This window comes from Corticium candelabrum, chromosome 7 (assembly GCF_963422355.1).
Source record: "Corticium candelabrum chromosome 7, ooCorCand1.1, whole genome shotgun sequence".
NCBI lineage: Eukaryota > Metazoa > Porifera > Homoscleromorpha > Homosclerophorida > Plakinidae > Corticium > Corticium candelabrum.
In genome coordinates, this window is record NC_085091.1 from 882,100 (window position 1) to 897,451 (window position 15,352).

The following is a 15,352-nucleotide window of genomic DNA, read 5'->3' on the forward strand; positions in this document are numbered from 1 at the left end:
ATTTTTACTACTTATTACGATATAAATTTATTGATATTAATGCTATTGTAGGCGTGTTCAAAAAATTTAAACTCCCGCATTTTTTACTACAAACTCACGCATTTTGACACTGCTAGGTTGGCAGGTCTGCATACATATTCCTACCATGGCAGAGCTTTGCCCTACATTGTAGCTCCAGTCGAACAGAAGCCCTCAGTATCTGACCGGCACATGGGCCCCAGTGCCCCAGTTGTGACTGCCTCTTATGCCGCAAACTCAAGAAGGGGACACATACAAGACTTTCTCACAGAAGTATTGCAACATGTAAGTGCAAATACTCCGTACCAACTGCTTCCAGAGATACCAAAGGTTCTGCGCTAGAGGAATTTAACCAGTCACACAAACATGGATGGCGCCGGTACGTACATACGGCCTAGACTAGCTACGTATGTCAGTTACTGTGCTTGAATATTTCTAAGACATGTACAGTATTCGCAAACCGCTATTGCAACAAACTAGTAGGATACGCAGTTGTAATTACAGCATGCAGACGCCCATAGCATAGGAGAGATATTGATCTGTGTGACAGCAAGGAAAGTTGCCAGTTAGCACCCTGTGACAACGAGGAAGAGGCACTTCTTGACCATTGTGGCTTCACCTACATACACAGAGAGATCTGAGAACACTGCTAGTAGGGATGAGCCAAATTATTTTTTCAGACACTTTGAACCATCTTCCTACACAACTTTAGTTAATTAATATTAAGTTACTATTTTCAAGTAACGTAGCAATACACTTAATTACGTAATTACTATGGTGATACACAGTGTATACCACAATAGTGTACATGTATGTACTGCTTTCAAGTCACCATACGTGTGTTACGTGTATTACTGCAGTGTACACATTACACGGCTAAACATCTTCAAGTTAGAGCCTCTACACGTATGTTACAGATATTGTCCGAACGATTGTCCACTAATTCGCGAAAACACATGCAATATCTAGATGGCGCGAAGCAGCACCGCCCTGACACCTCAAGTCACGCCCAAATCTGGGTGCCATCTGTCATGAGTCCTGCTCGATACCCGTGATACGGCGGTAGTTTGCATCGTGCTGTCAGGATCTGAGGCTTAGGGAAGTGCACGCGCGACCGAAGCAACTCTTCTACTCTGCGTTCATGCAAAGAGACGAAAATCAGTTGGGCAAAATGTAGGGAGCAAAAGAATGTCGCTTACTTTGACCGCTCACAACAAAAGTACGTATTATTAACCCACGAAAACTCATACCCAGCAAGCCTCAACGCAACCGATTCCTCATCAGAATGTATGTGCTAACGACAGTCTTGCACATGCTTTACAACAAATGCCAATAGCACTCACCTTGTATGACTACATCGCAAGTCAAAATGACCGGAAACCGCCATAATCATCGTCACTTTGACCTCGTCCTGCATCTCCAAACAAGAGAAGATTCCACCTTGACAAGAAGTTCTGAAGAAAGCAATAGTGCAGGCACATCCAAGAACCAAGTAGGTTGGATTCGCTCCTTTCTATATGTTGGGCGAAATACAAATAGTTGAAGCTACCGGCGGACGAACGTCATAGTTGACCGTTTTGCTCGGCTTCCTGCAAGCGTATCTAGATCTCTCTAAGGTTGGAAAGCAGGCAAAAAAACAGAGAATAGATCAGTTGTCACCACTGCCTTGTAAGACGAGCTGAGGTCAAAGACTTACTAGACTGTGCGCGGATGTTTCGAGGTTGTCATGCAAGCTATCGATACGCCCTACAGATGTTCAGATTATCCGGGACATCTCGCGAACTTACCTTCCCCGGTTGTTTGGTAGACTGTACACCTCATGACTAGTACTAATTAGCTAGCTAGTACTGATTGCCGATGATTGGTCACGTGTCTAGATATTACATACGCAGATTCTCTTGCTGATTCCATTCCATTCGACACGTCGACCTGTGGACGACTGAGGACGAGAGCTCGAGTCTTTGGCGACGTCACCAAACAATGACAGAAGATTGTAAGCGTTCATGAAGCTGGTTGCGAGCACTTTACTGTACAGTCGTGTTTCTCTTCTTGTCAGGGAGCAATGACACGTACCGGTACATCACAGAACGTTCGGGAGCAACAAAATGTGAAGAAATGAAACAAAGCGAGTATCCGGTAAGTCAACTCATGCGTTCGGCATTCTGACATTGCGACTGACTGGCGCGCGCGCGCGGCAAGAAGCTACATTGACATTTGGCGGGTCACGATTCATTCATGAGAGGAATATTGTCGATTATTGTATCGTTTGGATGGTCAGTTGGCTCGCTAGACGATGGCTGTACGTTTGACCGATGTTGTTGAGACAGATACGTACATCGCTATTGTTCTCGTGCACATTCGGTGCCTTGTGGTACCAAAATACTAAAAAGGCTCTCAAACCCTAGACAGGTATTCTAGCTGGTATTGCTGGCTAGCGTTGTACTTACAGGAAAACTCCCGCGATTTTCAAGTTGGGGTCAGATACAAGTTTCTTCTATCTTGACTGCACTCGAAAACTTTGAGTTTCCTCCGTTGCTCCTGTAATGTGTAGTCTCTGTTCGCGTTGACTTTGCGCTTTGAAAATCTGTACTAAAAATTGTGGCCTCGGGTAATAACTTCTGCGCAATAGGGTCAGACAGTGACGATCTTGATATCGTTCAAAACCGCCGGATTTTCTATACCATGGTAGTTAGGGTAACGACGGCGTATGTATTACACAAGAGGTTTGATAAGGCTTTTGCATATCAAGAGTCGTTAGGCTTCTTAACTTATTAGGAAGGTATGGTCTTACAACAAGAATGCTGCTAGTAGAGGAAGTAGCCAATTAACAAGGTCACTACACGGTCCGCTGCCTTGAAATCAACTCACAGTTGCTAGTTGCTCTTGTTTCGCAAGTAGTTGCTTGATACTTCTGACTCCTCTTCTCGTTCTACTTCTACCTCGTCTTGATAGCCTGCGACTTCCTCTACTGTTACCTAACATCTCTGTATTGTAATATGACCTCTAGAATGTACAGTTAATGGGATATCACTTAATTAACATCTGAGGGTGGTAAACAAATACAGCTGCATCATAGTCACTTCCGAGCGAAGGAAAGCACCGCAAGAAGAGATGCGTGTTAGCGTAGGCGTGGTCGATGACGCAGCTGGTGCGTGCCCTCCACTTGTTGTGCACAGGCGTGCTATCTACCTGGCTTATTCGACGTTAAATGGTCCACTGCATTGCTTTTGGCTGTAGCCACAACAGCAGTGACATCGCCAGATGTGTCAGCTTCTTCAGGCTTCCTCTCAAGAAGCCAGATTTGTTAATTTTAAAATCATGGCTAGCAAAGTTACGTCTGGTGGATCCGCCTATCTAAAAAACAGTCGCGTTTGTTCGGATCACTTTAAGCCCGAGCGAAACCTCAAATCAGAATTACTTGGTACAAAGGCTGTTAGGCATCTGAAGCCAAACGCAGTCCCCATATATATCAATTAAGTCACCTAGTAGTTTGTCGGTTTCTAAAACGTTAAGTAAGTCATCTACCGCCAGGAACTTGCTGAGATTCTTCAGAGCAGTTGTCTAGAGTAATGAAAACCCTTCAGAATCAGACAGTGAGACTACAACAACATCTGAAGACGTCTCCTATCAATCTACTCAAGATACATGTACATCTTTGAGATGTAACCTGCAACACTCGCAAACATGTGATGCGTCTACGCAATATGACCTAGATGACGTTAGATTATCTACCTGCGAATCAAGCACACAGTACAACTTGGACGACATCTACTCATTTGAGCCTGACGTAGACTACCCAAGAACGTCAACACCACTACATCCTAGCAACTTTACTGAGACATCTCTGCATGATGAACAACGTGACACCTCTTTCAGTTTTAGCCACAACAGCAGCATGTCTTTACCTATTCAGCTTCTGAACAAGGTGAAGCCTCGGTCAACAACACCACGTCTTGACGATGACACAAAATTTATCATCTTTTCCAGTTGCATACAGAGCTTACTTCAGTATTGTCCATCATGTGGAGCACCCACAGCTAGTTTAACACAGTTTTGTACAGGAACACTGCTGACTGTAAACATCAGTTGCCTGAATGGTCATGCTGTAAAGTTGAATGTCGCAGCAGACATCTTGTTTTCTGAACAAACTTACCAACGACTTTCCCATTTTGCTGACATCCTGAAACTCGCATTTATATCAGAGTCAACATACTATAGAATCCAAGATCAGTATGTGTTTCCTGTCATTGATGAAATATGGAAGAGTCACCAGGAGACACTCTTGCAGTCAAAAGTAAACCCAGTGAGCATCATAGGAGATGGGAGATGTGACAGCCCAGGGTATAGTGCAAAATATTGTACCTATACAGTGATGGAACAAAGCTCTGACAAGATTCTTGAATTTCCATTAATCCAAGTCAGTGAGGTAGCCAACTTACCAGCTATGGAGAAGGTTGGCCTGGAACGCTGCCTCCAAAAGCTGTCAACTGCAGGAGTGACTGTGCAAATGCTGGCAACAGATAGACACCTTCAGATCACAAGCTTCATGAAAGAAGACCATGCTTACATAAAGCATCAATTTGACGTTTGGCACTTTGCCAAAGCTGTTGTTAGCAAAGAGGCAAACAAAAAGATTGTGAACACCTTGTTCCGTGGATCCAATCCATATCAAACCATACATGGTAGTCTGCAGAATCCTGTGATGGAAATTCAGAACTCTTTAAAGAAAAATGGCTGTCTATACTCCATCACATTACAGATGTACATTTATGGACTACTGCAAACCTCTTTTTGGAGTGTGATCACCCTCATCTCTCTTCAGATGATAGAGCATCTAAATGGTGGCTAACTTCTGGTTCTCCAGCCTATGCTGCTCTGCAATCAGTCATCTTGGACACCAGGCTTCTGAAGGATATTGCTAATCTCAGTGATTTTTGCCATACTGGTGTCCTAGATGTGTATCATTTAGTGCTTACAAAGTGCTGTCCCAAACGACGACACTTCAGCTACAGAGGAATGGTAGCTCGAACTCAGCTAGCTACTTTAGACCACAACCATAATACTGGAAGAAATCAAGCAACAACAGCAACTGGGGAGGAGAAAAGGTACAAACTTGTTTTTCCAAAAGCCAAGAAACAATGGGTTGCAAAACCAATTTATGAGGCAAAGTCCTACAGCTATCTTGATGAAATGATGACCAAGGTCATTGAAGCTAGAGAGAAAAAGCCAAATATCGAAAGTAAACATAGAGCACATTACATCATGTTCCATTGCAAGCAATATAGCAATATAGCCCGTTGTGAGAGACCAGCTAAGAGAGAGGTTGTAGAAAACTACAACAAAGGTTTTAATTATACGTAGAATATTAAATTTTATCCCGGCCAGTGAGGACCATCCTCAAGCTCTTTGAAGCCTGTATAAAGCCCAGTTTCTTCTGGAAATCATTGGCAAATGAGTCCTACAACGCATGCTGGAATGACACGTCTGATACCCTTGCCCAGCCTCTCGTGCACCCAGCAAGTAGACTGCCTGTACGCAGTTAGTCGCACAGCCCGCGTGAAAATTTTAAAGGAATAATTATTTCATATGCAAGCCAGTCCAAGTTCGTTTAGGTGCTACTCGCCTGGAAGTTAGTAGCTCTCTGATGGGATCCCGTCACCAATCGGTCATTAAGACTACAGCTGTTCCAAGAACGTCTTCATTGAGAAACACAGCAAGGAAGTTCTCATGCTGCATAATACAGGTCAGATTATAAAGCTTTCACCCTAGTTCATCCATTTTCTGGCAGCACAAGCACTCAGCTACGCTAGGCATTACAGAACACCTGTTGCAGCTGCACCTAGCAGTGTTTCCAACTCGATTTTTGTTCTCATCAGACAGATCTTCACCGGTGATCTGTCTGCCGTTGTGACCGTCGATCAATGTCTTCAACTGCGTTGACGTCATGCTTCGTAGGTTCGTACTCTGGCTCAAAACTGTAAGGTCGAACACCAGACATAAAAGAACAACGCGTATGTCTTCGAATCCGTCCGCAACTGTATCGAACCCGATGGCATGCACGTGTGGCTTTGTGCCACAGACATCATCTACCTCTCTTACCCAACACGCCCCTTTCTTTCAACGTTTCTCCTGCTGTGATGTCGCGCACAAACCATGAGTCCCTTCGAGTTGTCTTTTCATGGAAGGGAGTCATATCTGACCCCAACTTGAAAGTCGTGGGAGTTCTCCTCTAGGGGGTGGCCATAGGTTCTAGGGGCGCATTTCTTTGTTCTCTTCTACTAGTGCCATAGCCAGGCTTTCTAGCTAGCTAGAGGGACAAGTATAGTATAGAGGGTGCCTAAGTTTGAAATGGTTGGCGCTGCAAAACGTACTTGGCGCTGTGCATACTTGGACTCAAGGACATTCCCACGCATTCTGGTAAATTATTTATGTACGTATGATTGGTAAAGTATGTAAAGTGTACGTATGACTGGTAAAGATGTAAAGTGTATGTATGACAGCAGTAGTCTGCATCTAAAGACCAAAGTCACCAGACTTACTTTTTCTTGGCCAGTAGCTTTAAAGTCAATCGTTCTTCGCTTTGAAATATTGACCTACATGATAATCGGCATGGGCGTACCAAATCATTACTACAATCTTGGCACTGCTCTGGCATTGTAAAAATTGGCTTGGTACTACATGCAGTGCCATAGTGCCAGATGAGCACCCCTGAGTATACAGGCGCCATTGTAACCCTATGTGTGCATGCTCTAGTTAAATAGTTGCAAAAACTTGTTGTGAACCAAAATTTTTATTTTTGCTTTTCTTAAGTTTTACAAATGCAAAACTTTTGGTAATTGATTAACGAAGAAGTCAACCTGCTATTTTGCATCGGAACTGTTCTCTAATGTCTAACGTCTTAGCATTTCTGTGTTTGCAAAAGTGTTACATTATCATAGATCATTCTTTCTGACATGTCTATTTGGACGGCTAATTTTTATCTTCATGCACAATCAGCATGTCCCAGATGTTGTGCGCCTTGTGCTATAGCTAGTTGCTATGCTATGGCAAAAGCATCAGCTGTTCGGTTTCAATAGTTTTTAAATGAATAAATGCATGATGCATCTGTGCATGCTAGAGTGCCATTGTAAGAAACGGAAGGTTAGACTTTTAGGTTACTTACTAGAAATAAGACTTCGACAAGATATCCATTCCACTTTATAAAACAAACACTAAAAGTCAATGGCTAATATTTAGGGGTCTGTACCCCTTAGGACCCACCACCATAGCTACATCACTGCTTCCACCTCTTCTGGCAGAGTTGTCTAATGAGAAGGTAGAGGTTAGAATAAGGAAACAGAACAGAAGAAGTTGCACACATGCTCTTGCATTATCGCTTGTAATGGACTTTCAACCCACCATGGACCAGTTACAAACGCCCGTCCATAAACATTTATACGTACCTGGGTGGACTGTTCAGGTCACGTGACAAAGGAAGCCTATACATGTATTGTATTTGCTCAACTTATGTGACACATGGACAAAAACTTGAAAACAGACACATGCACAAGCATATTATATGATGACATAATGTATCTCTTGTAGTCGATACCGGAACCTGGAATTTTCAGTGGAATACGACTATGGGCAAGTAGCAAGATGCTGAATGCTCTGGTACAGTACAAGTCATATAAAAAAGGTCGTCGACTAACACACACATTGGGAGTAGGAGGAGTCGGCATCGCAACGATTGTAGACAACGTTGATATTCCCGAAAACGCGTTCTTTGTATCAGGTCGTGTGTTTCCAGTGAGAATACGTCATGCAAACCTCACGTTTGATGATGATCGTACACTCGATGTTCGGTCGGCGTCGCTGAAATTTGCAGACAAAAATGTGGATAGTCCTCTGGATCTCGTCATGAATACGGGTGACAGGTGTCCATTCTGGAATGGTCCGACGGTCACAGATTTTCAGGCGTCACGTCCTGCTGCAGAAGAGAAGAAAGAGGAAACTGAAAAGAAATTGCGAGAATGGATGGACAAGAATTCTGCATAGTAGGTTTGCATAAACAACTTACACTGTTTTGTTCGTTCCGAGTCTCTTCCTGATTTGTATTCATACTTGCCAGTTTGTTTGTCAGTTTTCGTAATCTTCCTGCCTGTTCCTCATCTGTTTGTATGTCTGTCTGTCTGTCTGTCTAATACACGATACACTAGTATACAGTCGATCCTGGCAGGGTCTTACAATGACTATTTAACTAATAAACAAAAAACTGAATGTCCAGTTCTGAGCCGTGCATTTGACCACCTAAGATGTTATAGGCTTTTCTTGACATCACTGAAGCATTACATCTTTGCAACTCAACAGAAAAACCACGTCTCCAAAATGATTTAAGCTCAGCAGGATTCTTTTGGCCACTTTCATCTCTTGAGAGATGTGAGAGATCATCCAGATACTTTAATGCTTTCTCACCCCAACGACCAAAGTGTTCAAACACTAGGGTACAACAGATGGTGAGGAACCTTGTGGTAGCATTTCTCCCATGTACTTTTTGGTTTTGATTTCTTTACTACGAAGAGCAGCAGCTCCATCAAACAGAGAAGCCTTGGCTAGAATGTCAATACTCCAAGGATGTGCCATTGAGACATCTAAATCAGTGCTTTTCCCAGATTGATAGTCCAATACAGTAATATCTGGTCTGTTGTCTGAATTGCAGTATTGGTGTTGTACCTCAATTACATGATGGATGTTTAAGCTTCCAAGGCAAGCACTCTATGTACAAGTTAGAAGGTGGTATCCATCCGTATCTGATTCAAGAGACTTTCCACAATCACATGAATTGGACCAAGAACTGAAAGGCATCGTATAATCTAATCTCATCAAGGATGCCAAGCGATAGTGCCTGTCTGTCTGTCTGTGTGTCTGTCTGTCTGTCTATATGTCCGTCTGTTTGTTTCTGTCTGTCTCTGTTTCAACTTTTGTATGATGTATCAGTATGCTTGCCTATCAGTTTATTATGGTTGTACGCATATGTTTTGTGACTTGTATTGTTACTGTTGTAGCTACTACAATGCTATTCAAAGCATTCGTCGAGCTCCCACATCCTACTCAGATATGATATATCACAGCCAGGTCACTATGGAGTTGAAGGATAAAGAGGACAAGACACATCATGTGCGATTCAGGCTTATTCCAGCAGACTATACTGGATCCGAAAGTGGCTTACCTGATGCCGAAGACCAGAAAGAACCATGGTAATACTATACATATGCTACTCATTGGTTGTCATGTCTTTTTCTTTATTGGGCCACACCGAAAAAATTGTTGGGTTGGGGTAACCCACTCGCCTGTATTTGGAGGTCCGTTCGGGTTTTTTGCGCATGTGTTCGTCTGGTAGCATGGCATCTTCTATTGCCCTTTGCGTTTACATAAGCGAGGGAACACGCGGTTTGTAAGACGGGAAGGTCCTTCGTGTTGTGCAGACTGTAAACTTTGTGATGTATTCAACTATTGGTGGAGGTGGGACAAGTGACAGTAAGCATAATGCTGAGGCCGTATTTCAAACCTTCTTGCCTTGGTGGTCTGACATGTTGGACAACCGTTTTGCAGTAGAGGCAGTTTCAACGTTTGTTGGCACCAAGACTTGTGTTGAATTGACATCAAGCTTTAGCTCTTGTAGCATTTAGTTTGCAGCATGTGTGCTATGTACTGCCTGCCTGCCCGTCTTTCTTTCTCAAATGTTTTTCGGTGTGGCCTTGTCGTGTCTTGTTAATAAATTAATGTCTTGGGTTTCTATGTCAATTTGGTATTTCTTGTACTTTGTCTCTTTTTGTCGTGTTGGCTAACTGTTTATTTGTTTCTTATTGTTGTGTTTGTATGTTTAGTTCGTGTTTGTTGTTGTCTGTTTGTTGTTGTGTTTGTATGTTTGTTTCATGTTTGTTGTTGTGTTTGTTTGTTTGTTTCATGTTGTGTTTGTATGTTTCATGTTTTGTTGTTGTGTTTGTATGTTTGTTTCATGTTTGTTGTTGTGTTTGTTTGTTTGTTTGTAGTGTTTGTTTGTTGTATTTGTTTGTTTGTTTCATGTTTGTTGTTGTGTTTGTATGTTTGTTTCATGTTTGTTGTGTTTGTATGTTTGTTTCATGTTTGTTGTTGTGTTTGTTTGTTTGTTTGTTTCATGTTTGTTGTTGTGTTTGTTTGTTTGTTTTATGTTGTTTGCTGTTGTGTTTGTATGTTTCATGTTGTTTGCTGTTGTGTTTGTTTCATGTTTTTTTGTTGTGTTTGTATGTTTGTTTCATGTTTGTTGTTGTGCTTATTTGTTTGTTGTGTTTGTTTGTTTGTTTCATGTTTGTTGTTGTGTTTGTATGTCTCTGTCTGTCTGTTTTCATCTATATGTCTCCCTCATCTGTTTGTTTGTCTTTCCTTCTGTCTCTGACTTTTTGTTTTGGTTCCTTCCTTCACTTGATATGCTGATTGATTTGTGTGTTTGTCTACAACTTGCTTTCTCCCAGTTTTTCTTGTTTATACCAACGTCTTATTTTTAGGAAGTTTGCTGCACGTCCCACAGACTCCAGACCATCCGATTATTTACGTCAAGATTACACAAACAAGCTAAATGCTGGATCAGTCAAATATCTTCTTCAAATTCAGTTACATGGTGGCCAACAAGATCCCAACATGTTCAATATGGGCAAGCCTTGGACCAACAGTCCATGGCGCAACCTTGCCAATGTCTCAATTCTCTACTCTCTCCTTCCCAGTGTCGTCGAGGTTACCTGCTACAACATTGCTCATCTACCCGACTGCATGGCCATTCCTGAAGCGGACTCTTTCCAAGATTATCGTTCCATTGGTGTTCTTCGTCGTGGAGTGTACGAGGCAAGTCAGAAAGGAAGACTCTCATCCGGCCCTCCAAAGTTTGACGAGCCAGCAAAGATAAGCTACAAAGTTTCTGTCGTTACTTCAAACGAAGGAGGAGCGGGTTATGATGGCGAAGTGTTCATTACTATATCGGGAAGCAACGGACGCACGGCACCCACGCAGTTGGAAAAGTCAAGAATTTTTAGTGAGGATTTCTCTTCTGGTGATAGAGATGCCTTTACGGTTGAGGTCAGATTGGAATGGTTGCCACTCTTTGATTGAACGATTGGTCGTGTTAGTTGTGTGGCAATTGTGTTTGTGTGCATTTTGGGTGTTTGTTTGTCAGTATCACACATGTTGATGAATTGCAACTCATGATGAAACTTGCAGTTTGTGTTTGTCCTGTTGTCTGTGTACACGTCTGTCTAGTTTGTAGCTGTTTGAGTTTTCATATGAATTGATCTTGATTTCTGCATGTAGGGGATCGATGTTGGTGATATATCTTTCATTCAAATCAATCTGGAGAGAAACAATGAGGACGGTTGGGCTTTAGACATGATTTCTATTGAGAAGGACGGACACGAGGAGACGTTCCCAGTATATCAGTGGATATATGATCAACTCATTGTCAGGAGTGGTCATGGTAGGTAATCACAAATAATGATAGATGAACGTTGAGTGACACGTCAGTTTGAAACACTGAGTACATGTATTGGCATGCAACATGCCAACTACCGGTTACTGTTTTACTGTAGAGATTTGGTATAATGTTACACACACACACACACACAGACACACACACACACACACACACACACACACACACACACACACACACACACACACACCAGACATGATGGTAATGATTATTGTGTTTGATAGCAACATTGCCATTTCAAGACGATGACAAGCTGAGGGCTATTCGCTTGCTGGAGAAACAACAATGGAGGGCACGATTGCCGTGGCGTGATTGGGAGAGTATGCCATCACATGCTGATATTGATGAGCATGGGGATCTACCACGTGAACTGCAATTCATGAATGAAAAGAACAAAGACTTTCAACAGGGCAGAAATCAGGGATTAATAAATCTGATGCTCAACAAATTTGTGGGTATATTTGAAGATGTCGAGTCATTGCATGATTTTGTGAACTTCTTTAGAGTTGGGGTGAGTTATCACACACACACGCGCGCGCGACACACACACACACACACACACACACGAGACACCGTGTGTCACACGAGACACACACACACACACACACACACACACACACACACACACACACACACACACACTACTGGTTTTAGAGAAATGATTAGTTGCATGTGAATAGGTTGGAAAGGTTCCAGCTGTTGCTGATCGATGGCGTTCTGATCGTGAGTTTGGCAGGCAGTTTCTACAAGGCACTCACCCAAATGTCTTCAAACAAATCACTGAGTTGCCTGACAAATTTCCTTTGCAAGAGAAAGATGCGGCAGCCGTGCTAGGGAGAGGAGTCACATTACAGGATGCATTGCAGGTAATGAGCAACCATTCATTGTTGTGCATCTGTTGTCTTCCCTGGATCTCGAAGTGTGTGTGTGTGTGTGCGCATGCGTGTCCCCGTCCAATCACAAGGTGGGATTATCTCACATGTTGTCACATTGTTTCAAATGTCATTGTGACGCACTAATGTGCTGCATGGAGCTCGTTTTATCATGTGATTAGGCCGGACATGTCTACCTTGCCGACTTCAAGGAACTACAATGGATAAAGACACCACCGGATCGTTTTGTGACACCAGCAATGTGTCTGTTCTACGTGAATGCTGCTGGTAATTTCATCCCAATGGCCATCCAGCTCTATCAAGAGCCCGGGCCTCAAAATCCCATCTTCACACCACAAGATGTCGAGGCGGATTGGCTGTGTGCAAGGTTCTACCTTCGTTGTGCCGATGCACAGGTGATCAACACTCAGATAGACCAAACAAACAACTAACTAACTAACCGTGTCTTCGTCTTGTCTGTCGTTTGCAGCTTCATCAAATGCGAGATCATCTGCTAATGACGCATTTGATTATGGAACCGTTTGCTGTGTCTCTGTATCGCAACCTCGCTCGTGTTCATCCCGTCTTCAAGTTGTTGGTTCCTCACATTCGCTACACGATGGCCATCAACACAATCGGTCGAAAGACGCTCATCGGAGAAGGCGGAATCGCAGACAAAGGGCTTGCAGTCGGCAAGGGAGGACACATTGACTTGATCAAAAGTAACATGCTTCACACACACACACACACACACACACACACACACACACACACACACACACACACACACACACACACACACACACACACACACACACACACACACACAATGCACGCACACTCACAGTTGATTGTTTGTTTTAGAGACCTACAGAGCATTCGATTACAGAAATATCGTCTTTCCCAAGTCACTAGAGAACCGAGGCGTTGCTGACATGACTATTCTACCGAATTACTTCTACAGGGACGATGGAGTTGAGGTATGGAAGACGATCGAACAGTTTGTTAGTGACATCATTCACGTATATTACAAATCGGATGATGATGTGCAAAGGGATGAGGAAATACAACTGTGGATTAAGGAAATTCATGAGTCTGGCTTGCGAAATCATGGTCTACCAGACGAGATCGATCATCATGTGCCGTTCGAGTTCAAATCAATTTGTGATCTCGTTGAGTGTCTTACTGCCGTCATTTTCACGTGCTCGTGTGAGCATGCCGCTCAGAATTTTGGTCAGTTTGAATATTATGCATTCAATCCGAATGCACCGATGATTATGAGGAGAGCTCCACCGAAAGAGAAAGGCACGTTGAAGATGGAAGATCTTGTCAAGATGTTGGGACACCCGGATCACGTGTCTGTGCAGATAGCAGGCACCTGGACATTGTCCCAGTTCAGTGATGATGAGGTGAGAACATGCACACACAGACACACAGACACACACACGCACACGTAGCCACCTAAAATGTTTTCTTTAGCTCTTCCTTGGTGACTACCCGCATTTCCATTTTCAAGATCAACCAGCTAGAGACGCCATCGAGCGATTCCGTCAACAGCTTGCTGCTGTTGACATAGACATAGACAAAAGAAACAAAACACTAGAAGTTCCCTACACTTTCCTCAAACCCAGCCTAGTGCCAAACAGCATCGCCATATGAACGAAGTCAAAACGAATGAACAAACGAGAAATTTTTGCTGTAATGAAATTAGTTGTTGAATGCTGTTGATTTGTGTTGTATCTGTTTGTATCTGTTTGTATCTTACATACACTCTGCAGACTATGTCACCGTCTACTTGATATTCTCCATGTACTTTTGTCTCTATCTTGTTGCCGAGCGTAGCGAGGCTTCTAATCCGGGTCGCACAACAGAAATGGGCGTGGTCCTATATGGCTCTCCATCGAGCTCTTGGTGTGTGTGTGTGTGTGTGTGTGTGTGTGTGTGTGTGTGTGTGTGTGTGTGTACACAAATCACAAATTTCTTCTCCCCACGACCACGTTTCATGATAGGACCTACCTTAAAAAATAGTTTCCGTGTCCGACTACAGATGAGTCTAAGAACGATTCGTTTAAGTGAGGAAACGGCGACGAAAAAGCTTTATGAACTTCCATCGCTCCATCCTTTTGTATTGTAGCTAGGGATTGTGTGTACTTGACAACCAAGAAACACCTTCAGGAGTTGAATGCCACCTACAGTCAACTATTCACACGTCCCATACTACAATCAATCCTTTACTACACTGTGCTGCATCTAACACTGTTGATAGTCAATGTTTGCTGATATCAATTTCTATGTCAGTAAATACCATACCACTGTCGTTACAACGGAACTGAGTGCATACCTAGACTGTACATTTCAATTGTCTTGATCACGATCGCGAAACGACGACTACCTATACCAGGTCTAGCGAGGTAATCTAAACTACTAGGAAGTTTGCATGTTTACTTTGAATTCTTACCTTCTTCGGTGACCTCGTGACGATGACTCTTTGTCGATTGTGCCGTGGCGTGGTTACCTATACCTGAGCCAGCCTGCGTAATGAAGGCGTGGCCATGGAGAGTGGGCGGAGCCCGGCCAGCCAAACATGGTTCGGAGGAACCCATGTCCGGCGCGGATCCGGGGTATCGGACCGGACTCCAGCCCAACATTGAGGCGACCACGCGCCACAAGCGAGGTCGCCCCACACTCAAGCCAGACCCACTTCTCCCGGACCCATGGCTACGAACCGCTGACGCTGCTGTGCTGGCAAGTCAGCGAGACGCTCCGGATCTGTAAGACTGAATCTATATACCGTGTCACATCGTACATACCCGCGTCAGCACAACTATATGGTCACCGGCTAGATGGCGCATGCTACTGCACGTCATTGGCTAGCTTAAAACCGCTTGATCTCTATATATAGCTAGCAGGGAGCTACTAGTGTCCGTGAGTACGCTGCTATCGTTCTAGCGTCGAGTTTTACGTA

The 15,352-nt window shown here is 43.4% G+C and overlaps 1 protein-coding gene and 1 long non-coding RNA gene across 3 annotated transcripts; one reads left to right on the forward strand and one right to left on the reverse strand.

The window, feature by feature from the left end:
• Positions 1–320: 320 nt before the first annotated feature.
• LOC134182542 (uncharacterized) lies at positions 321–1,841 on the reverse strand. The gene is made up of 4 exons (XR_009970355.1): positions 1,715–1,841; positions 1,592–1,629; positions 1,362–1,531; positions 321–637 (listed from the first exon to the last, which is right to left on the reverse strand). It is a non-coding gene; the product is annotated as an uncharacterized LOC134182542 (long non-coding RNA).
• A 63-nt stretch (positions 1,842–1,904) lies between these two features.
• On the forward strand, positions 1,905–14,175 carry LOC134182541 (allene oxide synthase-lipoxygenase protein-like). 2 transcript variants are annotated; one of them, XM_062649966.1, is made up of 12 exons: positions 1,905–2,011; positions 2,075–2,154; positions 7,603–8,054; positions 9,063–9,254; positions 10,542–11,106; positions 11,338–11,500; positions 11,740–12,026; positions 12,196–12,381; positions 12,570–12,803; positions 12,878–13,109; positions 13,252–13,367; positions 13,442–13,500. In XM_062649966.1, the coding sequence occupies exons 1-12, from the start codon at positions 1,999–2,001 to the stop codon at positions 13,445–13,447; spliced, it is 2,526 nt and encodes an 841-aa protein (XP_062505950.1). In that variant the 5' UTR covers positions 1,905–1,998; the 3' UTR covers positions 13,448–13,500. The 2 variants fall into 2 exon arrangements, with proteins under 2 accessions (XP_062505950.1, XP_062505949.1); XM_062649965.1 differs by adding an exon at positions 13,867–14,175 and having other exon boundaries at positions 1,913–2,011; positions 13,252–13,796.
• The last annotated feature ends 1,177 nt before the right edge of the window (positions 14,176–15,352 follow it).